At 44.7% G+C, this 26,594-nt stretch overlaps 7 protein-coding genes across 9 annotated transcripts in view; 4 read left to right on the plus strand and 3 right to left on the minus strand.

Annotated features, from left to right (window-relative positions):
* LOC120444626 overlaps positions 1-1,232 on the plus strand; it is a 44,290-nt gene extending 43,058 nt beyond the window's left edge. The window contains exons 7-8 of the mRNA XM_039624434.2: positions 154-357; positions 413-1,232. Of these exons, the coding sequence (XP_039480368.1) occupies positions 154-357; positions 413-670 (462 nt within the window). The 3' untranslated portion in view covers positions 671-1,232. The remainder of the gene's footprint in view (positions 1-153; positions 358-412) is intronic.
* Positions 1,233-1,787: 555 nt separating this feature from the next.
* On the plus strand, positions 1,788-2,987 carry LOC120444641 (CDK-activating kinase assembly factor MAT1). The gene has a single exon (XM_039624465.2). The coding sequence runs from the start codon at positions 1,890-1,892 to the stop codon at positions 2,850-2,852; it is 963 nt and encodes a 320-aa protein (XP_039480399.1). The 5' UTR covers positions 1,788-1,889; the 3' UTR covers positions 2,853-2,987.
* Positions 2,988-3,366: 379 nt separating this feature from the next.
* On the minus strand, positions 3,367-10,443 carry LOC120444642 (ubiquitin-conjugating enzyme E2 W). 2 transcript variants are annotated; one of them, XM_039624467.1, is made up of 6 exons: positions 10,292-10,443; positions 10,033-10,202; positions 4,981-5,072; positions 4,702-4,804; positions 4,408-4,639; positions 3,367-4,343 (listed from the first exon to the last, which is right to left on the minus strand). In XM_039624467.1, exons 2-6 carry the CDS (start codon positions 10,054-10,056, stop codon positions 4,330-4,332), a joined length of 465 nt encoding a protein of 154 aa, XP_039480401.1. In that variant the 5' UTR covers positions 10,057-10,202; positions 10,292-10,443; the 3' UTR covers positions 3,367-4,329. The 2 variants fall into 2 exon arrangements, with proteins under 2 accessions (XP_039480401.1, XP_039480400.1); XM_039624466.1 differs by lacking the exons at positions 10,033-10,202; positions 10,292-10,443 and adding an exon at positions 5,662-6,068.
* Positions 10,444-10,776: 333 nt separating this feature from the next.
* LOC120444640 (D-aspartate oxidase) lies at positions 10,777-12,288 on the plus strand. Its single transcript, XM_039624464.2, has 4 exons — positions 10,777-11,209; positions 11,274-11,397; positions 11,478-11,623; positions 11,681-12,288. The coding sequence occupies exons 1-4, from the start codon at positions 11,022-11,024 to the stop codon at positions 12,228-12,230; spliced, it is 1,008 nt and encodes a 335-aa protein (XP_039480398.1). The 5' UTR covers positions 10,777-11,021; the 3' UTR covers positions 12,231-12,288.
* A 479-nt stretch (positions 12,289-12,767) lies between these two features.
* LOC120445395 (ras-related protein Rab-3) lies at positions 12,768-20,700 on the plus strand. Its single transcript, XM_039625806.2, has 5 exons — positions 12,768-13,437; positions 16,987-17,216; positions 17,663-17,781; positions 17,848-18,019; positions 18,085-20,700. Exons 2-5 carry the CDS (start codon positions 16,992-16,994, stop codon positions 18,229-18,231), a joined length of 663 nt encoding a protein of 220 aa, XP_039481740.1. The 5' UTR covers positions 12,768-13,437; positions 16,987-16,991; the 3' UTR covers positions 18,232-20,700.
* Positions 14,793-16,789, minus strand: LOC120445394 (carbonic anhydrase 6). Its single transcript, XM_039625805.2, has one exon. It carries the CDS (start codon positions 16,576-16,578, stop codon positions 14,989-14,991), a length of 1,590 nt encoding a protein of 529 aa, XP_039481739.1. The 5' UTR covers positions 16,579-16,789; the 3' UTR covers positions 14,793-14,988.
* A 217-nt stretch (positions 20,701-20,917) lies between the features above and the next one.
* The window catches only part of LOC120445804 (protocadherin-like wing polarity protein stan), a 48,801-nt gene continuing 43,124 nt past the window's right edge, over positions 20,918-26,594 (minus strand). Inside the window, exons 5-6 of one of the 2 annotated variants that reach the window (XM_039626417.1) lie at positions 24,640-26,508; positions 20,918-22,244 (exon numbers count right to left, since the gene is read on the minus strand). In XM_039626417.1, the coding sequence (XP_039482351.1) occupies positions 22,211-22,244; positions 24,640-26,508 (1,903 nt within the window). In that variant the 3' untranslated portion in view covers positions 20,918-22,210. Of the gene's footprint in view, positions 22,245-23,831; positions 24,069-24,639; positions 26,509-26,594 lie in introns of those variants that run through there. The other variant, XM_039626418.2, reaches the window with a different exon arrangement.

Here is a 26,594-nt window from a genome sequence, read left to right on the forward strand (position 1 = left end):
TAATTCGCAACAAGTTTAATCATTTTCATAAATATATAAAAAACAATATTACCAATATTTTCAATAAAAAAATATTACACACCCATGTAGCTGATCGGATTTTTGTGCATGTTTAGTGGTTTCTAGTTTACAATCATTTCTTCCGATTTGCAGTACCATCCGAACATAAGCTGCGAGGAGTTTGGACGGCGTCTGATTGCCGATGGCCAGGACGACATTGGTATACCGTTCGACAACGAACTGATCAAGTGCTGCCCCATGTGTGCGGTGCCCATCGAAAAGGACGAGGGCTGCGCCCAGATGATGTGCAAGCGCTGCAAGCACGTCTTCTGCTGGTACTGTCTGGCCAGTTTGGATGTAAGTCCATTGAATCTCACAAATTATTCACAAATACTCACAAATATTTCTGCAGGATGACTTCCTGCTGCGGCACTACGACAAGGGACCGTGCAAGAACAAGCTGGGGCACTCCAGGGCCTCGGTGGTCTGGCATCGCGCCCAGGTGATTGGGATCTTCGCCGGCTTCGGAATCCTGCTGCTGGTAGCCTCGCCCCTGCTGCTTTTGGCCGCGCCGTGCATCATCTGCTGCAAGTGCAGAGGGTGCACCGGATCCAAGATCGACGAGGTGGACGCCGAACTGGAGGAGGAGGTCACCGCGTTGCAGGGCTAGGTGGCTAGATCTCCACACATCCCCATCCATACGCGACATAGGCTGCAGCCTGTAAATGCAGCTGCTGTAATTACTGGTAGTTTCTATTGTTAATGACGACAGCTTACGTACATTTATTTTAGTTATTACAATTATAATTGTATATGTGTTAACTAAATTGTGATATTTACAGTGATTCGATTTCTAATTGAATCGACAAATTTGTTGAGAACCTATACAAAGCAAGACGCCTTTGATTCTTTTTAGGTTCTGTCTCTACATATATTCTTTCCTCCTCCCCCTAACCACACCTTTGAATATATATTCGCCTAAATCAATCTGTATAAACTGAGTAGGTCCTCTTCGTAGCGCATAAGTTAGTCTAAATATATTAGGAGTACGCCTCGTATTGCAACAGTGCTTTTATAACGCACCCACCCTAACAAAATCGCCCCACTCACCCACTCAATCCTTCTCTCAAGTATTACGCATGCAACTAACACCCAAAATTTATGGGTCACTTTGATCAACTGCTTGTCAATGCTTTTATCTACGCAAACAAATATATACTGCATATAAAGGAGGTGTATATGATGTCACTACTACTGTTTATTGAATGTATTTAATTGTAAATTTGAATACCCAGCTAAAACAAATGTAAATCAAATCGCTGCTCTCGGGTCGCTCGCCCAAAGGCTGGCGGTGCACCTGGCTGGGGATGATTTGGTTAATGTAAATTATTGAATTGTTTAATGCATATACACTCAGAACACATATATCAAAATACGTATGACATAAAAGTGCGTGTATCTTTAAAGAAACCATATTTAAACTTTACTCTTAATGTGAACAACTACCGCGTATGCTGTTTGAAATAAAAATGTTAAAAGAAAGGTGTGGATTTTGATTCTTTGCACAGTATTGGGCTTCTTAATGGCTTCAAATCACTAGATGTCTGACTTCTTATTCTCGAGCATCCATTTAATTGAATTTCGATTTCAAAACTTTTGAGCTTGTAACGGCTATTGTAAATCATACTCAATGTCTGGCAACGCTATGCTTGGCAGCTGCGAGGTTCGTGTATGCGCTAGATGTGAATTAAATGTGAACCGATACCGCCAACAAAGCATGGTCACATTAGGGAATGCATACAATAATAATTTATCGAAAACATTCGCCGGCAAAGAGTTTTTATTTACAGATTTCAGCCACACAATTGGATAGGTAAACCGCCGACGCGATGGACGACCAGGCGTGCCCGCGGTGCAAGACCACCAAATACCGGAATCCATCGCTCAAGCTGATGGTCAACGTTTGCGGCCACACTCTATGCGAATCCTGCGTGGACTTGCTGTTCCTCAAAGGATCCGGCGCCTGTCCGGAGTGCATGGTGCCCCTGCGGCGAAACAACTTCCGCGTGCAGCTTTTTGAGGACCCAATGGTGGAGAAGGAGGTGGACATTCGTAGGCGAATTCTACGCGACTACAATAAACGCGAGGAGGACTTTGCCTCCCTAGCGGAGTACAATGACTATCTGGAGGAGATCGAGGACATTGTGTACAACCTGTGCAACAACATCGAGATAATCGAAACAAATAAGCGGATTGAGGCCTATAAGCGGGATAACCGTGAGGTCATCCAGCGGAATAAAACCCGCGTGGGGCGCGATGAGTACGCGTTAGAAGAGATGCTGGAGCTGGAGAAAGTTCAGGAGGAGGCGCGTAGGAAGGAGCTGGACGAACTGGAGAATGAGCATAAGAAAAAAAAGGCCCGCGACAAGCAGGCGCTGATCGAGGAGCTTATGTACAGCGGCAAGGATGCCGCCCAAATTGTCACCGAGTTTGCCGAAAAAGCGGAAAAGCAGCGCGAGGAGGAGAAGCAGCTTCCACCGCCGAAGCCTGCCAACGAGTTCTCCACGGGCATTAAGTTCGGACAGACGGCTGATCCCAGCCTGCTGCCCGTTCCCAAATCGGAGGAGGGACCCCTTTTCGTATACGAGCCACTGGTTGCTTTAAGTGAGGGACCTGCCATGCCGCCAACAATTGAGATCGTGTCCAGGGGCTATATAGCCCACATACGAGCGGAAACACCGCAGGAGAACGCCGGCGGATTCACATCCACTCTGGCTTGTGAACGGGCACTACAGGAGGCGCTGCAGGGACTCTACTATACGGCGACAGCGGGTGTGGTTTCTGGCACCTAGCTCTCCGAAAATAACTTAATGGTCGCACAACCAGAGCACTGAACGCTTAATTTTGTTGAACAAATGTGTCCTATATGAACCCCTTCAGTTAACTCGTAACTTAATATATGTTAAAGAAATAAATGCTATATCCTACGTTATAGATGTTATTTATTAAAAAAAAATGGATTGTTGTTGGCTACATAGATTGGCTACATGGGAAAATGGTTCCTTCAACAAAGGAAGCATATCTCTGAATTCAAAAGAAAGAATTCGAAAAAACTAAGCTGACTTAAAGCTTTATCTTTTCTAAGTATTAAAAAGCAAATTATAGAAAATTCAGTTTCCTGAAATTAACCAACATCCCATTGACAGTGCTCCTTCTCGTATTTGAGTATGCCAAAAGTGTAAATACAAATCCAACACAAGTTCAGCTAATTTATTTAGACTTTGAAACCTTTAAGGAGGGAATTGACTGGATTGAAAGGCTTTGTCGGAGCCTGGCAAGAAATAAGCCGAACAGAAAAACAGGTGCTTCGACTACAGACTTGTTTTATTTTAAATACTTTTAACAGTAAATATTTATAGGCATATGCTGGATAAACATACATTGGATTTAACTTGCTCTTTATACATTACACGGATTACAGTTAAATTGTATGATAGTCGGACGAGTAGCTCGTCACATCCTAAGATCTACTTGCACAGTAAGAGGTAAATGTGTTCTGCGATCGGGCCACTTGCGAGATTTTTGGCCACAGATGGACTATCCTAGCCAAGTACATGAAACGGTTAACTTAACGACCTATGCATGGGCAATGTGGAAAGATTACAGAGTTGAGGACTGGTGACAATGAGAGCGATCGGGGATATGGCTGCTAATACATTTAAAATGTTGTAAACTTAACTATGATCGCATGAGTTTTTCTTCTCATCTAGGATGATAAAATACACAAAGTTAATATAAGCTGGGATGGAGGCGTAGTATGTGTGTTGGGTCACGCTCCTCGGGCAGGATGCCTTGAACGATGCTCGTGGAATGTGGAAGCAGTAACTGGCGATAAGTGCCAGAACTATCAAACGTTCGACTGGTTTGCATACGCCTAGTAGTTAAATGGTAGCATAACATTTAATTTAGACATAAATTTCGGTCTTAACAATCTAATTAAAATGTTAACATTTAATAATAGTTTTTCGCACACGCCTTTTGTTGATTATACATAGCTATAATTAGAATTGGTTGCATGCGCCACGATTGTTTGCCAAACATTACTCATAAGTTTCTCGCTAACTTCTTTTGCTTTGTTTCACATTGCGTTCGCATCCGAGTGCACTTGGGGTTTGGTATGCTCCACTCGCGAGCAGTGCTTGGCCGCCTTCCCATATTTCTTGGATTTCTGGGGGCTTCTGGCCGTGTTCTCTATTGCTAATGGTGTTTTTTTTGGGTGGATGCGCAAAGCAAACATCAGCAGGCAGTATTCGTAAATGGCACTTCTAACTAAACAGAATCATCTGAAATAAACAATAAGTCGAGTTTAGAGTCTCGGGCTTCAATTGGAAAATCACGCATACGTACCGTGGTACCACCATTTAGTCTTTTTAGGATTCTTATTACAGGTTTTTACGTATAGCGTGTTGTCCGGCGGACGTTTCTTTTCGCGGCAACTACTCAACATGGAGGCTATGCTAAGGCACACGGACTGCACGGACAGCGCCGGCGACCAGTCCTCGGTCAGAATGGATAGGCAGATGTGTCCGTTGCTGTAAACATGTGGATGCACAGGTATATTGGTGCCGATGAAGGTCACCTGGCAATTAAAAGAAGAAGGTTAAGATTCAACAGCCTCGCTTTGTTTAAATGAACTATTACCTCTGGCGAATCGAAGGGATATTTATTGTTGAATTTGAAAAGAAGCTGGAAGTCCTCGCCCTCGTAAAGTGTGCCCTCGAAACCTTTAATGTTTATTTTCCATCTGTAAACAAATCAAAAGTTTTAGTGTCAGCCTCCAACAACTGCGGGCTTTGTTTTCAGCGACGAGTTGCTGAATTAAGCTTAATTTTTCTATACTTTCATTACACATGTGCTTGATTTAAACCAGTTTAAGTTGACGCTGAACTTGGCCTACTCCGCCTCGGAGGTCATACTTACTCGGATAAATTTTGCTGTACGCTCTCGGTGTCGATGGTTACGCCTGGTGGCGGCTCCTTGATCAGGGACATCAGCTCTTTGTGTAGGCGGCGCTGTGGGGGAGAAATAAAATTAAAAGACTTGTATTAGTCAATGACTCGGACAGTTCGGGCTATATCTTATCGCGGAACACACCTACAGCTGGGACATTCTACTTAAGATTTCTGAAGACTTATTTTTTCCGCCCGCCTTATCGGTGCGCCATTTCTCCTTTGGCATATAAACGCCAATATACGCTATATGGCGAGCACATGCATTCGCACGTATATATAACGAAATGCACGATAAGATAAAAACGAATGTCACTGAAATTTATAGAACCGCCGATTGTTTTTCCGTCTTTCTGGTCTCCCTTATCGAGTGATTGCCACTTGCAGGCCCGTTTTCGGAACCATAAACAAGTACCGCACCACTGCCCCCACACTGAGCTGCTGATAAATGGGTTTGATCGATAAGGGCTGAATTTTGCAATGGCAAGAATAATAAAAACAAATCTCGGCACAGCCTTGAGGGAAATCAACAGCCTATTTACGCAGATTTCACTACATACCCACGACGCTATGAAGCACTATATATTGTCGACCAGCCGCTCGAACTTGATATCTGGCCAAAGTTCAGGTTTTATATCTCAGGTATACTTGCCTCCCATCGCGAGTTGTCCAACTGTAGGGGTTTGCCGCACTTGGAAACCGGTGGTGTTTTGGGTTCCTTGGGTTCGGTTATGATCTCCGATTTGGGTATTTTGTCTTTTGGCTTTTTAAAGAGTTTCAGCATTTTGTCGTTATAGTTTTTTCACAGTTTTTCACAAATTTGAAGTCTAGTTCTGTCACCAATAACTTGTCACTATTTGCAGATTTTTCTCGACCTGCTGGGCTTTCAAGTATTTAATTTTATAAGTTAGTTATTCAGACAGTTCAATATGCCAGCGTTTTCCCCAGGAGACGAGAGTGGGCGAGGGGCGTGGCAGTCATTTTATTCGCGAACCGATTCTTGTCGACCAATTCCGGCAACGTTCGTGGGACGACTGCAGGAAAGCACCCAGAAAATTGTGGGAGAGACTGCAGGGCGAGTGGAGTGACGAAGCCCGACGTAGCGACGTGCCTCGGTGTGCGAACTGTAGGTACTGTATAAGTAGTAGTCGTCGCCGCTTTCGGCACCTCTCCAATCGCACCACCGCCCGCTCTCACCGGATCCGCATATACGTTGTGCACCATCGAAAATGAGAATTTGCAAGTGCAGCAAAACGGCCCAAACTAGTTCGTTAACCTAAACGAGTTGCCCGCACAGCTGGTTTTGGCTCAAACTTAAGTCGCGATTGTGTCCCCGGATCACGAGATGGTGGTTCCCGCAGCCCCTTCACCACCCTATAGGTACTGGTCAAATCCCTTATCGGACCACTGCCCTGGCACGCAGCCATTACCTGATAAGCACACGATTAGATTGCAGCGATAGAAATGGCGATAAGCACATCTACATATCTGTAAATACAGTGTGGGAAAAGCTCTACGCATTGAGGTACCAAAATAAATCTATTTAAGGATACGCAAAGCAATCTTACACAGTTGTAAAGCTTATCTACAGTTTTCTTTACGGAAGTGGTTGTAATAAAATAATAACATGTGGATTAAAAACTCCTCTCGCACTGATGTTAATTAAGAAGCATTTTACCAGTATATTGCGAACTCGTTTTGCTCACTGCACGAACTGGAACAAAAGTAACACAAGTGTTCAAGACGGTTGCATACGTCAATGGGGCATACATTTCAATTGAAGGCACAATGAGATCTTCGGCGTTTACAACTGAAATGAAGACGAGCGTCTGCTCGTGATTAAAAGCAATCAAGCAGGGCCCTCTAAGATGATCGATTATATAAGTGGGACATTGGTTTACAGCAGAACTGGTTCTAAATGAAGCGACAGATCGACAACCACTTAGCGAGTCCAATTAAAGGGGCAACACAAAATAAGCTCTAGTAAGCAACCATACTACAGTATGTTTGATATATAGAATGATATACCCAAAAGGCCGCCATATGCGAAGAACTCAGCACTGAAGTAGGCCAGACCAATAAACACGCGCCACACTCTGCGGGGGCTACTTGCGTTTATTTTAGACTCAATCAAACTTAGAGAGCAAAACAAAAGCTGCTTGAATCACCCAGAAATAAATAAATAAAACTGCAATTGAATGCCAACGTCTACGAGGAGAGCGCTGCCTGGGAGATTTTATGAAAACACAAAACAGTCAAACAATGGTCTCGAAAAATTCTTCGGCAATAAAAGCCAAGCAGAGTGTAAACAAATAAACCAGCGACTGTCAGACTTTGGTGGCGCTGGAAAGGGGAGCCACCTCCGTTTTTTATTTATTTCGCATTTTCCTAGATATTTTTCGGCTAAGCACAATGGCCGACGAATAAAGCGTGCCACCACCGAAATCTTTGTGGCTGATAAACATTTTGGCAGCTGATAGGCGCAGTAATTTGGAGGTAAGCCAGAGGGTGAAGGACGATTAGCACAGCCGTAAACACATGAGATGTGGGTGGCTCTGCAAAATGGGGAAATCATTTGAAATGAATCACGCCCCGAAAAATGTTTTGGAAATCGCATTTGCTGGCCAACCTTGGGCTGTGAATCACACGACAGGCAAAAATAAACAAACACAAGCCAGTACTCTGGCCAAATTATGCAAGTGGGAGGCCCAGGGGCCCGGTCCCAAAGCCATATAAAGCGATTTCCTGAACCGGAGAAATGCTAAGCGCATTACGGTAAAGGTGAAAGCGGAAGAACCGAGGGATTGGTCTGATTATACACTCGCTGCAACCTTAAACTTGGCAAAAAGCCACCTGCCCTTCGCCGCCGGTCGATAAATCATCGTGTACGTCATCATCGTACTTTGTGACGTCAGAGATCGTGCTGAGTGGCGTTTTATAAAAAAACGAAAACCTGATGCGCCAGTTTTGGCGTTATCATCTGCTTAAAAAGAGAGCGGCAATCGACATGTGTCACGTTCGCGGCGGATGAGCAACAAGTTCCAGACCGCATCTAGAACATCTCCTTTGGCTGCTTGCCGCCGACATGGAAGCATATGGCCGTAGGGAACAATGGGAAACCATCACTGCCATCACTGCCATCACTGCCATCACTGCGAGCGAGGACGTGTTGTCGTAGCTGACACGTGAAAGGCGTGTGTAATTACAATGTGCGAAACTTGTTGCTGTGAGGAAAAGACAACGGAATCGCAGTAATTAAATTAAAATTAATTGAAATGTAAGCGACTTAAACACAAAGGTGTCTCCTTTCTGAGATTAAAGCGTTCTTCGTTGAAAGGCGATGGAAAAACCGATGAAGAAACTGGCATATTAATCTCAAAGTCTATGAAATTGCGCAGGTACACTTCAAAGCGATTAAATCTGCCGATCAGCGATCACGTTTCGCAGGTCAGTGACTTCAATAATCCCAATACTGCCAAGACCTTATCAAGGGGACACATTCGATGAGCTGAATTACTCTGCTGCCCTTTGGATGCCTTTCGATTCCGCCTCTTAAACTCCCTTATCAATCACTAATTGACTCGCGGGAGTGCTAAGAAACCAAATCACTTCCTTATGGCGAATATCTGTTATGCCTGATATTCTTTGTGATCGGATCTGCCCATGCATATTTCATGATGCCACTTCGGAGGCTCGATATATCTTGATTTTCAACTACAGTCTGCCTTCTGCAACTAAGACTTATAAAATAAAAATGTACCATATAAAAATATACGTATATGTAAAATTTAAAAAGACTTTTCATAGTATTCAAAACGTTTTAAACTGGTTCTATAATGTGTTGGCTATGGCCTGCTGTTTATTTATAGAGATCTAATGAGTAAAGAGGAGCGCCGGACAATTAATATGTTTAGCGCGTGCCAATAATGTCGCAATTAGGGAGGGTACAAGAGAATCCCTGGGAAAAACGTTTGGCCTCCGGTGATCAATGGTTTGCTTGAGTTAAACCTGCGCACTTTGGAATCGAATTCGAGTATTTCGGCTACGAATTTCGCGTCGCGAAGAATCTGGCAGAGCGGCGCGTGCGAATTCGCGTGGCATCGAGCACTGAATGCGAGCGGTGTCACTGACGATGAGCTTCTATTTTCGGCGGATGGGAGAGCGATCCGAGTGAGCCAAATATGTACATATATGTGTACAAAAAGCTGCTGCTTGATGGGAAAGGCGCTGCATAAGCCAACAATATTAAACCCGATCATAATTGGGTGGGAAAAAATGCATAATAAGAAAAGGTACATCATGAATATCGCGTACTGGTATTATTGTACTGATATTGTATATTTATATCAATACAATAATATGTATATGTAAGACGTATTGCCAAGGCACAAAGATGCAATGACGAGACTTGATATACACACAGGTTTTGTAAAATGTACCATTTATCTTCAGTTGAGTAAGGGAAATCGGCAGAAAGCATTTTTAATGTATACAAGCCATAGGAGACTCCCCATCCCAGGCCAACAGCTCCCCAAAGAGCATCGAGCTGGCAAGGATCGAAGGTTTTAGCCACAATGCAAGTGCATTGTTTACGTGGCAGAAACAAGCATTCCGGCGAAGGGAAAGTGCAATGAATGCCATGTAAACATTTGGCCAGTGGGAGGCAGATGACATTGGGCTGTGTCTGTGGCCTGTGGGTGGGCACAAACAGCGGGCCGATTACGGCCGGGTTAGTAGCAATTAGCGAACCGGGTCATTTGACCTCGAAACTTCAGGAACCCATAAATTGTATAACAATAGACTTGATCGAGCTAATCGAGTAGGAAGCTGGACAGGCTTATCACTCCCCAGCTATGGATCTCGAGAACGATGACGTTGAACCTTCGTGGGATGGCAACCCGACTTGCGATTGCGGAAGGAAAGCCTCGGATCGTAAATATTTGCCCAGCTGCGGGTGAAACCCTCTACTGTTTTACATACGCTTCGGATATCGAAATAATCCAAAGACTTCCAGAGAACTCACCTCGCTGGGCGACATCGAAGACATACTACTACTGCTGCTACTGGGAAAGTCCGTCCTTGTGTTCCTGCCGCTTGCTGCTCCAAAGCAAATCCTGGCTGCTCGCTCGCTGGCTATCGCTTCCGTGTCCTGCGTGGCCAAAGCTGTGCGTAAAGCCTGCTTTCTCGGGTTTACTAGGTAAATGTTATTAGAAAAATAAATATCTGAGCGGACAGTGTGACCCTTCGGGCAGTGTTGCAAAACATTCGTGCATCGCACGTACCAATTGCGAGCGTAGCCAAAAAATACCGCACTCAGCTGTTCCGCGCTTTGGTATTTTTATTTTTTCTTTTTGAACGGCGGCGAACAATTTACATTCAGCTGAGTATAATAATTGTTTTAAAAAGTTGTCAAGCTGACTTGAAGCTGTCGATTGACAAGTTATACTGACGGCACTCTGGAAAAGTTGTTGTGGTCCCTACAATGGACTTTTTGGAGGTGTGTACAACAGCTGATTCAACACAGTATTTTCGATGTACAGTAGATACCCGTTGGAACGTTTAATTAAAGTGAAAGTAACCCAAATTTTACCTTGTTGTTAAATTATGCAAATGTACCAGTTATTTTTACGCAACGATGATATTTTCTAACGATTGTCATATGAAACGTGTTTTTTTGATAATTGGTTTATTGAATTAAATAGCTTTTACAAATGGTGTATCCCATTTTAAATAGATTAAATACATTTTTTTAAACATTTATTTGCAGTTCATTTTAAGTGTTCAACACTGTAGTCAATCTTAAAGAAAAACAATGAAAAGGAGGGTTTATTCCACTTTCAATGGAGAGCAGCAAAGTTTATTTCATCCGTGGAGGCGTGATGGAGAGCGGGGTTGATAAGAGCTGATAAGGAGCAGGCTAGCCTGGCAAGTACCTTTAAAATCGTGCTGCAGGTGCCCACTCTCAGTATCAAATTGACTTCCATTGGGTAATCAACGGAAAGCGGATCCAGAATGCACTTCGGAGTCTTGGGAAGTGGTATTATCGGTCTTACGACCGCCCTGGAACTCCAGAAAGAGTTTCCCACGGCACGGGTTTCCGTGATTGCGGATCGCTTCAACGAGGACACCGTCAGCTATGTGGCGGCTGGTATTTTCCGGCCTGGAACCAGCTTCATGGGCCCCACCCAGGAAATTACGCAGTGAGCATCTGTTTAAGATTGGACCAAACCTGTAGTGCATCTAATGGTGTTTTTTCTGTCGTAGACAGTGGATGACCGATGCCTTCAACTACTGGGATGAGCTGCGTCGCTCCAAGGAGGCTCCTCTGGCGGGCGTGTGCCAATTATCCGGCTATATATACTCCCGCACCTCCCCCTCCATCGTACGGGTACGTTACCGGGCAGTCGACAATCAGTGATTCTTATCTTCATCGGCTTAATTCGATTTATTTTGTATTGGCTGCCTTAGAACCACTTTATCGAGAAACTACTGCCCGTCTACCGAAGGGCCACGGAGGAGGAACTGAAGCTATGCCACGGCGGGTGGAAGTACGGATCCTTCTTCACCACCTGCCTTACGGAGAGCCGGCTCTTCCTGCCCTACGCCACCAAAAAGTGAGTAGTTAATTTCTAATATGAAACAAAATAATCTTAAATTTAAAATGTCCTTAGATTTCTGGAGAACGGAGGAGAGGTTCTTCGTCAGCATTTGAATAGCTTTTTCGATGTGCCTCAGAACTTTGACGCGCTTCTTAACTGCACTGGAATGGGAGCCAAAGAGTTGTGCGGCGATCAGCACCTGGTTCCAATCCGGGGTCAAGTGCTAAAAGTGCGTGCTCCCTGGGTAAAGACAGCTTTCTACGGGGATTACGACACCTACGTGCTGCCCGGATTCGAGACCGTCACCTTGGGAGGATGTCGGCAGTTCGACAGCTACAATACCAAGTGGTGCAAGTACGATAGCATGGCCATCCGAGAGCGGTGCTACGATTTGCTGCCCAGTCTACGGAAGGCGGAGATCGTCCGTGAATGTGTTGGTCTGCGTCCACACCGTTCTGTGGTGCGGGTGGAGCCAGAACTGATCACGAGTCCGGAAGGCAGGCGGCTGAAGGTTGTCCACAACTACGGCCACGGCGGCTACGGGGTGACCACGGCTCCTGGAACGGCTAAGTACGCAGTTCGATTGGTACGCGATCTGCTAGCGGGAAACAGTAAACTGTAGGTGGTAAAATCGTTGTTAATTGTTGGTCATTAAACTCTTTATACGCAGAATCTTTGAAGCCCGATTTAATTTCTTTTTTTTATGGTGCCATAAACTAATTAAAGCTCTCGAGGTTTCGATATGCGCCAGTTCTAAAGGTTTGCCAAAGGATTATATGTTTTATATTCCTGTGTGCTATTAACAAGGAATGCGAGCATGAGTAAAATTAATATGTAATATGATTATTTAATCAATGTAATAATCAATGTATGCACCAAGTCTTCGTTAATAGAATATAGGAAAATAATACAAATAATTTATAATGAAACATAATCCCTTTAGTTTAAACCAGTTTGACAGTTTCTAGTGGCATGTTATCAAGAGTTCCTTAGACTCCACAGTTTTTGGGCCAGATTAAGATGTAAAAAAGAAAGTGTAGTTGGCGCCCACGATTAAATTCAAACGAACCCCTTGACCAGTGCTCCAAATGACTCCGGAAAGTGGAGTGCGCATGTCCGGCGCATGAATGGAAAGCTCGTGCGAAATCGCCGCGAAAGCTACGCCCACACACGGACACCCCAGGCACGGAGACCCATCGATTTTCAGCAGCAGGAAAAGCAGCAGGGAAATTGTGTGGGCAGCAGCCAGTCATCCAGTCAGTTAGGCAGTAAGGCAGTCAGCCAGGTTGAAACAGTTGAATTATGAAAACGTATACAAAACTGGGCCGTTTTCGCCGCAGCAGTCAATTCGCCGCCTGAGAGCGAAAGAAAAATTGAAAATTGTGTGTCCTTTGGTGTCGACGTGTCGAGGCAAAAAGGTAGAACAGTTGGTGCGTTGCATTTGCTGAATAATTAAGCCACTGCAGCCGGAGTCAGCTCAAACCTGGCCATCCGAGTGGGTCGCGGGCGTGTGAATAGTTGATTGGGTAACCGTAAACAAGTCGACGAATCAATCGACACGGAACCGCGGCGTATGTCAGTCCAGTGCCAAGGCTGAGTCGAGTCCTTTTCCTTCTCCCTTCAGCGAAAGGAGCTGCCATTATCGATTTGTGTGTATGTGCGAGCAACAACACGGCGTACCTCTCTCTCACCCACACATCGAAAGCAGCAGGATATTTTTGTGGCATCCGGATCTGCAGCAGCAGCACCACCATAATCAGCATCTGAAATAGCAGCAACTGCAATATTTGCAGCAGAGACTACAGAAACCGCAACAACCTCAAGACAGGGTAAGTTTATCTGGCACATTAAGTATACTCCATGATTTACCAAAGTGGGGGAATGGGAGTGTTAATTTCAGCTAAAAACCAAAATACCTGAGTTTCCGCCTCAAAAACCTAGCAGTATCAGTTCCATATTGTCAAGAAAAGTGGCCGTTGGTTTAATTTTTTTATTTATAAATAATTTAATGCCTCTAAACGGATTTTATTTTGACATTATTAAAAGTTTCCTGTAAGCTATTTATCATTACTTTCATCGTAGTTCAAAACATTTTTGATACCTGCGAGCTGCGTGTTATTATCTTATTGACAGTAGATATGGGGTATACATACATACGAATGTGGCAAAGTAATATGTTTACAACATTCAGAAGAGTTGATAGTTTTGGCCTTTTTGTATGGATTGCAAAAAATCACCTGAAATAACAGCATTTGCCTAGAAGGGCACATGCTTAATATTTACCTCTGACAAAAAACATAAAATGGAAATTCGCATTCAGCCTTGGTTTTTGCCTCTGAAACTTTTTCAATTGCAATCATTAGGGCAGGATTGAGTTCACGTTTTGGCCAATATTGGGTTTCTTATCAATAGGTAAACGAGCCCGCAGCTGCCGACCGCTGAACAGCTGCCGAATCATTGGAAATTTGAAACATGAAAGAGCAGTTAAGGGGGTGGGAAATGGGGGCAGGGGACCAGCAGCCACCCCCACGCAGGGGGGAAACAACAGAAAAATCGATAATTACACGCAGTCGAGCAGATAAAAACATTTCCACACAGCGCCTGTGATAAGGGCCGTCTGCCGTTGAAGCCCTCTTATTGCGGCCCATCTTTTGGCGTCTGGGTTTGGGTTTGGGTTTGGACCCCTCCAGGATATTTCTGGGGCTGAAGAGGCTTGACAGGAGCGAAGCCTGTCCTTTTGCCAGCAAAATCCTTGACGATGACGCGCGCACTCGGTCCTTCTACACCAAGTCGTTCATCAGCAATCTGACAGCGTTTCGCCGCTGCGCAACTTCTGATTCTGGAGGGGGAAATGAGGATGAGCGGGAGCGGAAACGGAAACGAAACCAGGAGTTGGCTATATACACAAATTATCGACACAATGTCGCCTCCTTCCTTGCATATGGAAAGCAGGCAGCCAACCATCACGAATGGCAAACTGTAAGCCGAGACTGTTGTCACTTGGCCAAGACAAGGCTGAAAGTTTTCAAGGCCGCACCAGCCCACTCCGCCGTCCAGCTGGCAATTCCCCTTGAGTTCTCCCAGAGACGTGACAGGGATAAGGAGTGGGTCCTTGCCCAAGCCAGGCCGCCAAAGCCAACACCACCCGCCCACTCTAAGGGTAAAAGTCAAAGGGACTGGGGGGTTATGCTTCAGAAAATATAAACGCAACTTCTTTAATCCACGCGCACGCGATTCAATCGCTTCCGGGCACACAGAGAGCAGCAGTTGGCCCCCAGTCGGCCTTGACCGGTGTTCCGTGTACTCCATCTAGCCCCACCGGTTCTTCGTGCAGCATGGACCACAAATGGAGGACACACTGGTTGGTACTGGCATATCTGCTACTCAACCATCTCCATCCGTACCCCGATGTTGACGCCATCGCCCACGCTGCAAAAGGCATCAGCCTTGCAGCCGTTCTGGCCACCCAAGTTCATTCCCACTCCAATGCCTCTGTTATGGATCATTAGCTCCTCCGGTGTATCCTGATGGATGCCGCACTTGGACTTGGATTCATTGCCGCTGCTGAAAATCACAATGCCAGGATTGCAAAATGAACCCTGATTGGGAGCCATCATGGGCACCTGAGGCGTCTGTTCCAGTTCCCTAGGTGAATCCTTGCGCAACAGCGTGGTCATGCATATGCTGGTGTTGCTGCTGCTAGTTATTATGGTCGTGGTATCAATGGTCTCCACCAACTGACCCTCGTCCTCGGAGGCAGCGATGGCCGCGTCACTTGCTCGCTCCTGCTGAACTTTCAGATCCCGTTCCCTCTGCCGCTCCAATTCGCGCTCCAGTTCCAACTGCTGCTCCTGTTCGATACGGTCCTCCTCGTGCTCCTCTTGAGCTTGTTGCTGGCAAAGCTCCACATGCATCCTGGACAACTGGGCGGCGTCATACGGGCAGAAGCAGTTGAGGCTTACGACCCGATTGCCCATGTTCTGGACTGGTCGGCTGTTACGGGCTATGGGCGAAATCCCGTCCGGACCGAGGAGCAAGCGAAAGTGACGCAGCTGGAAGTCGCTTATAGCTAGAGACTCGGGAAAGATGAACCATTCGGTGCCCTGGTAGCAGGGCGGATGGGTCAGCGAACCGCCGTAGGAGTAGAATCCGGATCGAAATGGATACATCAAGTAGGATATGGGAAATGGGGGAATCTGCACACGCGTTCCGGGCTTTTGAACCAATCGCAAATTTTGCACCAGGGGATCCAGGTACGGATTGTGGGCGGACAAATCAAAGAAGTACCCGATCATCAGGAGATCATAGCTACTAGTGCACATCCCCGGAACACCCGATCCCGTTTTGTGCATCACCTGCATCTCTAGAGGGAACTTTCGGTGGTTGATCGTATGCTCGGACCCCTCGCTGTTGCACCACCCCCAGTGGAAGCGCAGCTCCAAAAACGTATAGCTGGCCAAGAGATCAGCTCCACTGATAGTTGGTGCGTTGCCGTGGAACTGGGCCCGGAGGATAAGTGTCTGACCCGTATTCTCCAGCGTGATGCTGGCGGGTAAATCATCAAAGTGATTCCAGTTCAGCAGCTCCCTTATGGCCAAGCGTTGAATTTGAGTTTCATCGATGTTGACTGGGCTCTGGAAGCAGTTTGCTTCCCCCACAGAACTGCCAGATGACCCGGACTTTGGTAACCAAGTATGCGGACCATGATTCATGTCGTATCCATATCCTGAAGCAGGATATCTTAAGTTCGATTTGTTCCAAAATCGCTGTGGAATCCTAATCAAAACGGGTACGCGCTGATATATATCTTTAAGTGATTCCTGATCAGCGTGGTAGATAAATGCTCCCAGCAGGCAAAGTCCAGTGGTAATCAATGGATGCTGGACCATTTGTCCCAGGATCTGATAGAGTATCAGGAAGACCAACTGCACCATCAGGCTTAAGACTGTTCCTAATGTGGTATCAAACATGTTGCCCTTGGTAGATCCGGACTTGCATCTAGAGTGCCAGTTGTGGGTTAAATCGAATCTGCAAACGCAGAAATGTCCAAACAAAAAACTTGAATACAAAACGCTGAACTCCTTTTAGATATCCAAGTTATTTTACGATGCTTTTCGGCTCGTAGGTCTATGACTGTTCCGTTTGCGGATGTGTTTATGTGACTGAGTTCCGATAAGTTCTGCTGTCTTATAGACAAAGTGACAGCCAAGTCTAGCCTGCTACTTTGATAATTTCCCCGTGATTTCTTGATGTTTTATATAAGATATTATGGATGTGGATAAGAGATTGTGGTTTAACTTATTGTATCCATAGTATATATAGTTGCAATTGTAAGAGTACCCCAAGCCTGTACCTCTAATCCCTGTTTCGATCCACAGACAAAATGGCGAGTGGCGGAGACCCCAAGTGGCAGAAGGATGCCGCCGACCAGAACTTTGACTACATGTTCAAGCTGCTCATCATTGGCAACTCCAGCGTGGGCAAGACCAGCTTCCTCTTCCGCTACGCCGACGATAGCTTCACATCCGCCTTCGTCTCCACGGTGGGCATCGACTTTAAGGTGAAGACCGTGTTTCGGCACGACAAGCGCGTGAAACTGCAGATCTGGGTGAGTATATATTGGTGTATATTCTAAGCTTTTTATTCGGGTCGCAGCATGTGCTGTCTGTCTACTTTTATGGGCACTTGGGATGTGTAGAACTTGTTTGACCTCGATTAGTTTTGTGGGGGCAAATGAATCTTCCGGAGAAGAGCATTAAACCGGAAAGCTGAGACATTGATTTATTGATTGGCCATCGCTACGGTCGAGAGCGCAGGTGAGCGTCCTCTCGAGAGTCCTTGCTGTGCGATGCCAATCGTGTCTTCAGTCATTCATCAATATAATATAATCAATGAATAGAAAAGGGTAGAGGCTTGTGGTTTAAGTCGTTAATCCATGTATTCATGATTCAAGATTCATTCATTAGGTCTTCTCTAATATTTAAAAGGTTTTTAAAATCATAGTCACTTATTTCTTAATGGGTTTCCCATCGAACTATTTTATCGCTTTTATAGGACACTGCTGGACAGGAGCGGTACCGCACCATCACCACAGCCTACTACCGTGGAGCGATGGGTTTCATCCTGATGTACGACGTCACTAACGAGGACAGTTTTAACTCGGTTCAGGATTGGTGAGTGAATATATTCCTGAAAATTGATCACCTCTAATATATATTTTTATATTAATTACTCCAAAGGGTGACACAGATCAAAACGTATTCCTGGGACAATGCCCAAGTGATCCTGGTGGGCAACAAGTGCGACATGGAGGACCAGCGGGTGATCAGCTTCGAACGTGGTCGCCAGTTGGCCGATCAATTGGGTGTTGAGTTCTTCGAGACGTCTGCCAAGGAGAACGTCAACGTCAAGGTGAGTGGGAATCCTTGTGCAAATCCGCAAACCCCAGATCTTCGACTAAACCACCTCATTTTCAGGCTGTTTTCGAGCGCCTGGTGGACATCATCTGCGACAAGATGTCCGAGAGCCTTGACGCGGATCCGACGTTAGTGGGCGGTGGCCAGAAGGGCCAGAGGTTGACAGATCAGCCGCAGGGCACGCCCAATGCCAACTGCAACTGTTAGAGGTTCGATGGACGGATTGGAGGACGGGTGGATCCTGCAGCACCGCAACAACCATATTCGTAACAACCATAGACAACAGAATTTGGAAACTAGCTAATTAGTCAGCAATGAACGGGGCTAATCAATGAAGCTAATCAGTAAGCCGACGATTACGGTTCGAATGCCGATGAAGAGATAATGATAATATAGGCGCGCATTCCCCTTTCTGTGGGGGCGTGGTCCTGTATTTGTATTGATATGTGTATGTATATCCGTTGCGTAAGCTCGCCTCAGTGTAAATGTCAAATGTTATTTAATCCGATATTTGAATTGTATCTTGTAATTTGTAATTGGTATTTTATAACCTGTAATTTAATTGGCTGGCCGCAGCGATGGAACATTTGTTGAGTGTCTGTATTATGTTGAGTTTATTGGAATTGCGAGATCGAGATTCAGAAAAAGAGCAAAGAATTTATCGAAAGTCCGATTTGACGGTAATTCGGCACTAATTAAGCATGCACCCCGAGTGCTGATTTAAGTCATTTGATTAGCGACCCCACCACAAGGGGGTCAGAAGGTCAGGAGGTCAGTTAGCACGAGTATTTCGAACCGTTCTCCTCATCCACATGTATATACGCTGGCTAAACTGTACAGTTTGAGATGCTTGACGAAACGCACAAAGCTAGCGAATCGGTGAAATCGAAAAAATAACTAACTACATATATAGTACACCCCTCAGCCCACACACACACACCCACACCCACACATACCCATGTATATGTATGGATACACACACACGCAAGAGCACTATACACACACAGACACATACCGGAAACGGATGTAGTTAAAGCAAAAATCCCCGACTTGAAACATTCTAGAGAACGCAAACAAAGCGACCGAGTGGTAAGCCGCTATTATTAAATATTATGATTATTATTATTATGTACGTATGTATTTATGTAGTCAAATGGAAAGTTTTAATGTGTTGCAAATGATAAATGAAATATATACATCAAATATACATGTATCGCATAGAGTACCAGCCAGACCCACAGCTACACATGTAGAGGTACTAGCAGTTTTTGTTGCCCGAATTCCCTAACGAACACCTTCCGAGGGCCAGAGTGACAATAAGCCGCAGGAGATCAGGAGCACCACTGCGATCCCCTCCCCCTCGATGTCAGGTCACCCAAGTTGATTTTCCAGCACCCACCCCCAACCGCCCACTTTTACTTTCCCCTACGAGACTGTTGCGAACTGAATCCGGATTGCGAGTTACTTGAACCCACCGAGCCAGCTGAGAGATCGGTGCATTTAATTTGCCAGCCCAACAATCCTAGTCCCGAAATCCGAATCCCAAACACCCCCGTTTTATATGCACACACCACCCACTTTTCTACCTGTATTCTATATACCACATGTATACTGTACAAGGCTTTCCTTTGTTGCCGCTTTAATGACACAACAAACCGCTGCCGAGACTAAATTTGAACGAAGATTGTAAGCGGGACAAGGACTTTGACTTGGGGGGATAACACTGCTGAATCTGAATATGTAACTGAATATATATAAATATATATATATTTGCCAATGCTCGTTAATGTTAAATATGTGTACAAGCAGAGTTTCACTTAAATTACGATTAAATTAAAGGCATATCGCTGTATTATAAATACCCAAAAAGAAGACAAAACGAAAAGGAAAACCGAATCCGCACCCACGAAAATGCCAGGAAAATCTACACAACAGCGCAACGAGTTGCTTAGTGCCCGAGAAGAGAAGAGGGGAATGGAGCTGGAATGGAATATAGGAGGGAAAATGGAGATGATTCTCTACGAAAATGCCTTAAGCCAGTCTTGGTCCTTTTGGCAATCGAACTGTTTTGTAAAATAATTAATCATACAACGTGCATAACCACTCGTTCAAGAATTTCTCCTTATATTCGTGTGTGGATTTCGCTTTTAGTCAAGCCCCAACTAAATAATCCAACCAAATTAAACTAACCAAACTAAATTGATGATAAAACTAAATGTAGACCGGAGTAAAATCAAAGCAAATAATACAAACGTACCCGAGAAACAATTGTTGATGAATTCGTGCATAGGCATAACGCAAGCATTTTTGCGCTACATTGTTGTCATTTGAACCAATACTTAGGATATTGATTATTGCATTGTGTACTCAGCTAAACCAAATATTTGTAAACCCTATGAAAACAATTCCAACTCCAAACAAAATGGCATTATTTGAATTCCATTTGAATTGCAACAGTATAACCCAACTAGGCAATGTATACAAGAACGTCAAAATAAAATAATTCAATATATTATTCAATGATGGTTTTTAACACTAACACACATCTGCATACCCGTACTTATGAGGATACTAACATAGATATACAGATACACACATATATACATAATATACACATAATGGTATTGAACTTATTGTATTCCCATAATAAAATATATGCAAAAGGTGTATGGTAAAACAAAGGACGGCATTCTGTTTCTTAACGGGCGGAAAGGGATATCTGAAACTTTTATATCCTTATATTACCTTTTTAAGTATACACGCCATCCTTATCACGGTTTCTCGCTGCAGTGCTTACTGTACAGTAGGACCTATTTAATTTCATACTTGCCTTATGGTCGGTATGTGATTTACAAGCAGCAGAAAGTTAAAAACATGCTTAGTTTTTCTCCATATATTTTACACATTTTATTCATATTGATATACTTGTATAATTTACAATTAAATAAGTCAATTCACATAAATATCAAATATTGTGTGCCACATTCAAGCGCAATCCATAGCTTACGTAGATGCCACAATGAGTGGCAGTTGAGTGGAGTTCGAGTACAGTAAGTACGGCTTATGAATTATTTATAAATTGTACACTGTTCTCAGGGGCATGAGCGGCTATTGCTGAGTCGGGGATCAAACTGTTGAGCGAGCTTCCTTTGGCCAGGACTCGGATATTATAGACAGATATATGTATCGAGTATACTTTGCAGGATATGTCAATGCTGCGCGTGTGGGTCCTATATTTCGCATAAATACGTGCGCTGTCCTGAATTTAATTACTTGCTTGCGTATAGTGGGTTTTATTGTACATTCGCAACGTTCGTACGGATAGTAGATGCTATCAATTAAAACTAACTCCCAAACTAAATGGCAACATGTGCGGATGCTAGGCAAATGAATTGCAAACTTTTCGCAGATTATTTTTCATTTACAAGTTCCCCTTCGAGTTCAACTAATTTGGCATAAAAAGCTCGAGGCACACAAACGTTCTCAAACTAAGTCGCACTGAGAACCCTATTTCGCCCCTCGTTCCGAACCCGAATCGGCTCTGAGGCGTCAAAAATGGTAATGGTATGGTATGGTAATTGGACCTAAATGCATGAGCTCACTGGCTAAATGTTTGTGTGGGGCTTAAATATAATAGCAGAACGTAAAATGCATAAAATCAGTCTGACTCTTGTTTTAATACATAATTATATAGTGTAATTTATAATACATACAGGAGGCTAAAGCTGAGTAATTCTGTGTCTGTGTGCATACGAGTTATGCAATTCCAAACGAAATCCAGCTGGCGCTTTAAATTATGTAAATGCTAGGGAATCGTATAAATATCTGTGCCCAAATGGCGGTATACTAAGCTGGGTTTACGTAAAATTAAGAGGGTGCATGTATGTACAAAGTTTCAATTATAATGACGGGCGTGCTCCAATGCCAAAGCTATGCATAGCTATGGCGGCAGGTGCTCCCAAAAGTATGCTACGATCGATTGGCAAGAAGGACCTCAGTCCTCCGTGTGAACCCTGTACTGCGGCTTGCGTCTAATGGTGGCAAAGTATTGCGTTTGCGTTTGCTTTTGCTTCTGTTGCTTGATGCGTTTCTGCAGCTGTTGTTGTATGTGCTGCTGCTGTTGCTGCTGCCTTTGTTGCAGCTTCAATTGTGGCTGTGGCTGCTGCTGTTGCTGCTGGGACAGTCGTCACACTGTGGTCTCGTCGTCATCAATATTCCGCCTGTTTGCGACAGAAATTTGCCATTAGTGAGTCTGAAATCGGCTTATGATGCAGTATGTATATATATAAATCCAACTATATTTCTATATTTGCATCTACGCTACACTAATTTACGTGCTCCTCTACGACGTGCAGAACTTTGATAAGTTTCAATTTGTGGCATGCCACAGAGTCTCATAAATTGCATGCGGATACGTGTTTATTGTATGGTTGGGTTCAAGCGCAAACATAATTTATGCAACTGAATTATCAAAGTGAAAAAATAAACATAATTCCACGTGTGAACTCGTGTGGGTGCGTTAGTATGGGAGGTACTTGTGTTTGTGTGGGTTGTTTAAATGTGTTTAAGTTTATTTGGCCAGAATCCAATTAACTTGCCAAGTTATTTGAGTGTTAATGGATTCTGGTTGTTTTTCGTTAAATCACTAACTTTATTGGGCGCCATAGTTTATGGGTCTATTGTTTTTCACTCTAGGTGGGTGTTTCCATTTAGATTTAGATGTGGCGTTCATATTTAAGGGCCAAGAAACTTAAGTTCAGATTGTGAATTTCAATTTATAAAGCACCCTCTAGATGAAAGTAACCAAATCAAAACCTTTTAAGTGCTTTTTAATTTATAAGTAGATTAATTTAGGAAAGTAGCATTTTGATAGCCATATTCTGATGAAGATTGCCGAGATGTAAGTAGTAGGATCTTAACTACTACCATCTTCCGTTTCATAACTATTGCTATTCAAGGATTTAAACTAACTAAAGGGTATTTTGATTTAGGTTGGTGTTCAATAATCTTGCCAGTTTACTTGGTCAGTCTGCAAGTATTGAATAGCTTTTGTGGGACGGCTTCAAGTCAACTAAGACTAACTGAGGGGCTAACTAAGATGGGACACACGTCCTTTTTATTCATTATACCATATGGTTAGCGACCAGGGATACTGTTGCCTCTGTTGCCTGCGATGCAGCCAAATAATGTCGAACTGTGGAGATGTTGAGGTTGTATATAAGGTCTGTTTCTGTAGCGGGTGAGTGAGGAGTGAGGGGGAGAGGCGGGCATGATGGATTGATGTATACAGTTGTTAGATGGGAATTAATAAATGTTGTGAATGCGTAAATTCGATATTACACGTTCCAATTAATTGCAGATTCGAAACGAGATTCGAGCATTCGGTTTACAAATTAGAAAGTGTGAGATTCCACTGATTGAATAAATCAAACTAATGAACAAAGAAACATTCAATGGCTGCGAGAGCCAAATGATACGAAAATCAATATTTAATATAATATATACATTCAATTTAAAATGGTCAAATTAAATTAAAACGGGTGCACTTTTGAATGGTTAAAGAGCTCGAAACGCATCGAATCGAATTGAAGCGAATGAGATCGAATCATTTAATGCACACCCTAGCTACGAAAAATGAACGCAAATTTAAACGAAGACGATGATGGAAAAGTGGAAAATGGGAAATGAGATGTGCGATTTGAAAATGCATTTTACTTGTGGTTTACCTCTGAGCTGTTGTTGTAGTAGTAGTAGTAGTTGAATTTGTAGTTGTGTGGTTGTTGTTGATGTTGTTTGATTTGGTCGGGTTGGTTGGGTTTGGATGAATGGAACACGAGCAGCCATAGCATTTTGCATTACGTCGAATTTCAGTTTGCATTTTTTTTAGTTTGTCGATTATGTGTGTTTGCGGTATGCGTATGTGTGTGTTTGGGTTTATTTTCAAAGAGCAAAAACAGAAAGAGAGAGAGCGAAAGCACGATATTGGAGAGAATAGAAGTGAAAGATAGTCAAATTAGATTTGCTTCAAACGTTCCCAGGACCAGCTGAAAGGATATGGACACGTATACGTATAGAAAGATGTATATGATATGTGGGTACGGGTGTGTATGTGTGTGTGAGCGTGCCAGGAGTGTGTGGTGTTGGTACCATATTGATTTGCATTGTTTTCAGTTTTCATTGTTGTGGGAAAAGTCGAATGGCACAAAAGGGTTTGTCATTGTAGTTGTTGATTCGAATGACATAAAGAAAAGAGAATCAGAAACAAAGAACCACAGATTAATTGCTGGATTCAAAAACGTAGAACGAACGGGAATTCCTCAACCAAAACTAATCATCTAGGCCAAAAAAAAACTCAAATCAGGACACAGGATGGGCTGCACAAGGAGCACAAGAAGCATTAACTGGTCATCAGGACCACAACGGAACTGAAACTAAAACCAAAACCTAAATCGAACAGCAGGCATGTCACAGAAATCTGCCAAAACCAAATGTTACAAATGGTGCCAGACCAAGTCCAAAAGATTTTTCTGGAAAGTGGGTACCAAAGCGATCTCCAGAGACTTCTGTGACACACTGGGTTGGGCAATCTTGCTGCACATCTTCTGGTCAACTTACTCGGTATCCGTGATGCTGGTCAGTGGCCCCAGTGGCTGCATGGGAGCAACCATGCTGGAGGGCGGCGAGGAGGCTCTGGAGCTGTGTCGGGATCCTCCATTAAGAGTGTGCCTTCCCATCAAGCCCGGATTGTTCACATCGTTGACCAGGCCCACTCCAGGTGGCTGCATCAGCTGGGAGCCGTGGAGCGAAGGAGGTTGGGTGTGGCTCAGCTTCCTGGCGGGCAGGTGGTCCTCCTCGGCGGTGTAGGGAAAGTGGTATCCATTCTTATCCGATCCCTCGGACAGTCTGTCCTGCAAATGGAGATGCTGCTGCTGCTGTTGCTGCTGCTGCTGCTGCTGGTGGTAATCGTTCTTTAGGAGCGAGTGAACCGAGTGCAGGGAATCAGTTGCATAGGCAGGCTGCCTCTTAAGGCTATAATGACCATCCCGGGATCCATAGATATCGGGTGTTATGCGATCTTTGGACAGGTAAGGCGACTCCGACTTGGTTCCCAAGTAGCCACTTCCGAGCGTTCGCTGCTTGTCGTATATGTTGTCACTCAAGTACGCCGCATCCGGGTGGAAACTCCTCATATGACCAATCGTCTGGGAGCCACCTCCTCCGCCGGGATAGTCCTTTTCGCTGCCATAGTGACTGGGTGGCTTGTAGGAGCCATACTTGTCAGGATACTCTCCCCGTCTTCCGTACAGGCTGTCCTCATAGCCCTCCCGAGCATCTCGGATATTTTCCAAGATCGAGGGAGGCATATTGATTTTGTTGTGGTGCTGCTGCAGGTAACTGGTGTCCGTGAGATCGGGATTGGGCAGGGGATTCGGCGAAATGGTCATCTTGGCCTGCCCGTGAACGTGCTCGTTATCAGATCCAGTGTCCTGTGACCACCGTCCTATGTTCGGAGGTGATTGCAAGTACGCATCCGGCAGCTGACTGGACCAGCGCGGAGCGTAGACGGGCTTACTTACGCTCGGGAAGAGCTGCGGACTCTGTACCACATTCAGTTCCGGCGGAGTGGTGGCCTGCACGTGCTCCGTGATGTTGGGTAAATAGGCCGGGGTGGAACTCACGGCTGTGCTACGATGTGTACCCGAAGATCTGGCAGTCCGGGATTCATCATCATCGCTGGAGTGACTGCTGGCTAGTTCGAGGGATCTTCCATCCGTTTCAGAGCCAGAGTCCGAGTCCTTCCTCTGGCGTCGGGATGGTTTCTCGTCCCCACCTCTACTCCTTCCTGTTGTAGATGATTCAAATCCCCTCAGGAAACTCGGAGCATCGCTGGCTGAATTGTAGTTAGAGGTGGACGTGGAGGTCTGCCTCAGTTGTCCATCGCTGTACGGACTCGAGCTCGTTTTGGCCGTACTTCTCGACGTAGTGCTACTAGCGCTAATGCCTATGTTTCGCCTGGTGGTGGTATCATATCCACCTGCCAGGAAGTTGCTCGGCCTCGCCGCTGCATTCACGTTGTGGGAGCTATTGCTAACCACCATGGAGGAATCCAAAAGCGGAACCTTGCGACCCATGCATCGCAGACAGGTGCGTTGGAGGTTCTCGCGCACCCGTTTGTTAATGATGCAGTATCCAATGAGGCAGAAAAGCGCGTGGAGGAGCACCACGCCGGAGAGCAACAGACTCAGCAACTGAGAGTGCTCCGAAGCGGCAAGCACCGCTAGGACCCACATGACTCCCATCAACGGAAGCGATACCACCGACAACCAGAGAAGCGTTCGCAAATTTCCAAATCCAAGCACGTGATCCTTAAGGGTAAACGCAGCCTTGACGGAGACGAAAAGGATGAGCAGGTTTACCACGGACATGCCCGCAATGGGACCCACCAACCACCACACAACGGGCTCGTAGACAGACAGCCAGCAGCTGCAAGAGAGAGGAATTTAAATGAATAATTTTGTAGCTTTTGTAGTCTGGGATACATATGTATTTAAGATACGGAAGGGTTCCAT

This window comes from Drosophila santomea, chromosome 2R (assembly GCF_016746245.2).
Source record: "Drosophila santomea strain STO CAGO 1482 chromosome 2R, Prin_Dsan_1.1, whole genome shotgun sequence".
NCBI classification, from domain to species: Eukaryota; Metazoa; Arthropoda; class Insecta; order Diptera; family Drosophilidae; genus Drosophila; species Drosophila santomea.

Excerpts from the sequence above, each read along its gene's own strand:
- LOC120444641 (XM_039624465.2), top strand. The coding sequence starts at position 1,890 with ATGGACGACCAGGCGTGCCCGCGGTGCAAGACCACCAAATACCGGAAT.
- LOC120444642 (XM_039624466.1), bottom strand. The coding sequence starts at position 5,793 with ATGCTGAAACTCTTTAAAAAGCCAAAAGACAAAATACCCAAATCGGAG. Across the intron at positions 5,073-5,661 it reads TGGACAACTCGCGATGGGAG|CGCCGCCTACACAAAGAGCT; the intron begins GCAAGTATACCT and ends TCTCCCCCACAG. Across the intron at positions 4,805-4,980 it reads GTACAGCAAAATTTATCCGA|ATGGAAAATAAACATTAAAG; the intron begins GTAAGTATGACC and ends ATTTGTTTACAG.
- LOC120444640 (XM_039624464.2), top strand. The coding sequence starts at position 11,022 with ATGCACTTCGGAGTCTTGGGAAGTGGTATTATCGGTCTTACGACCGCC. Across the intron at positions 11,210-11,273 it reads CCCACCCAGGAAATTACGCA|ACAGTGGATGACCGATGCCT; the intron begins GTGAGCATCTGT and ends TTTCTGTCGTAG. Across the intron at positions 11,624-11,680 it reads CTGCCCTACGCCACCAAAAA|ATTTCTGGAGAACGGAGGAG; the intron begins GTGAGTAGTTAA and ends AAATGTCCTTAG.
- LOC120445394 (XM_039625805.2), bottom strand. The coding sequence starts at position 16,578 with ATGTTTGATACCACATTAGGAACAGTCTTAAGCCTGATGGTGCAGTTG.
- LOC120445395 (XM_039625806.2), top strand. The coding sequence starts at position 16,992 with ATGGCGAGTGGCGGAGACCCCAAGTGGCAGAAGGATGCCGCCGACCAG. Across the intron at positions 17,217-17,662 it reads GCGTGAAACTGCAGATCTGG|GACACTGCTGGACAGGAGCG; the intron begins GTGAGTATATAT and ends TCGCTTTTATAG. Across the intron at positions 18,020-18,084 it reads AGGAGAACGTCAACGTCAAG|GCTGTTTTCGAGCGCCTGGT; the intron begins GTGAGTGGGAAT and ends CCTCATTTTCAG.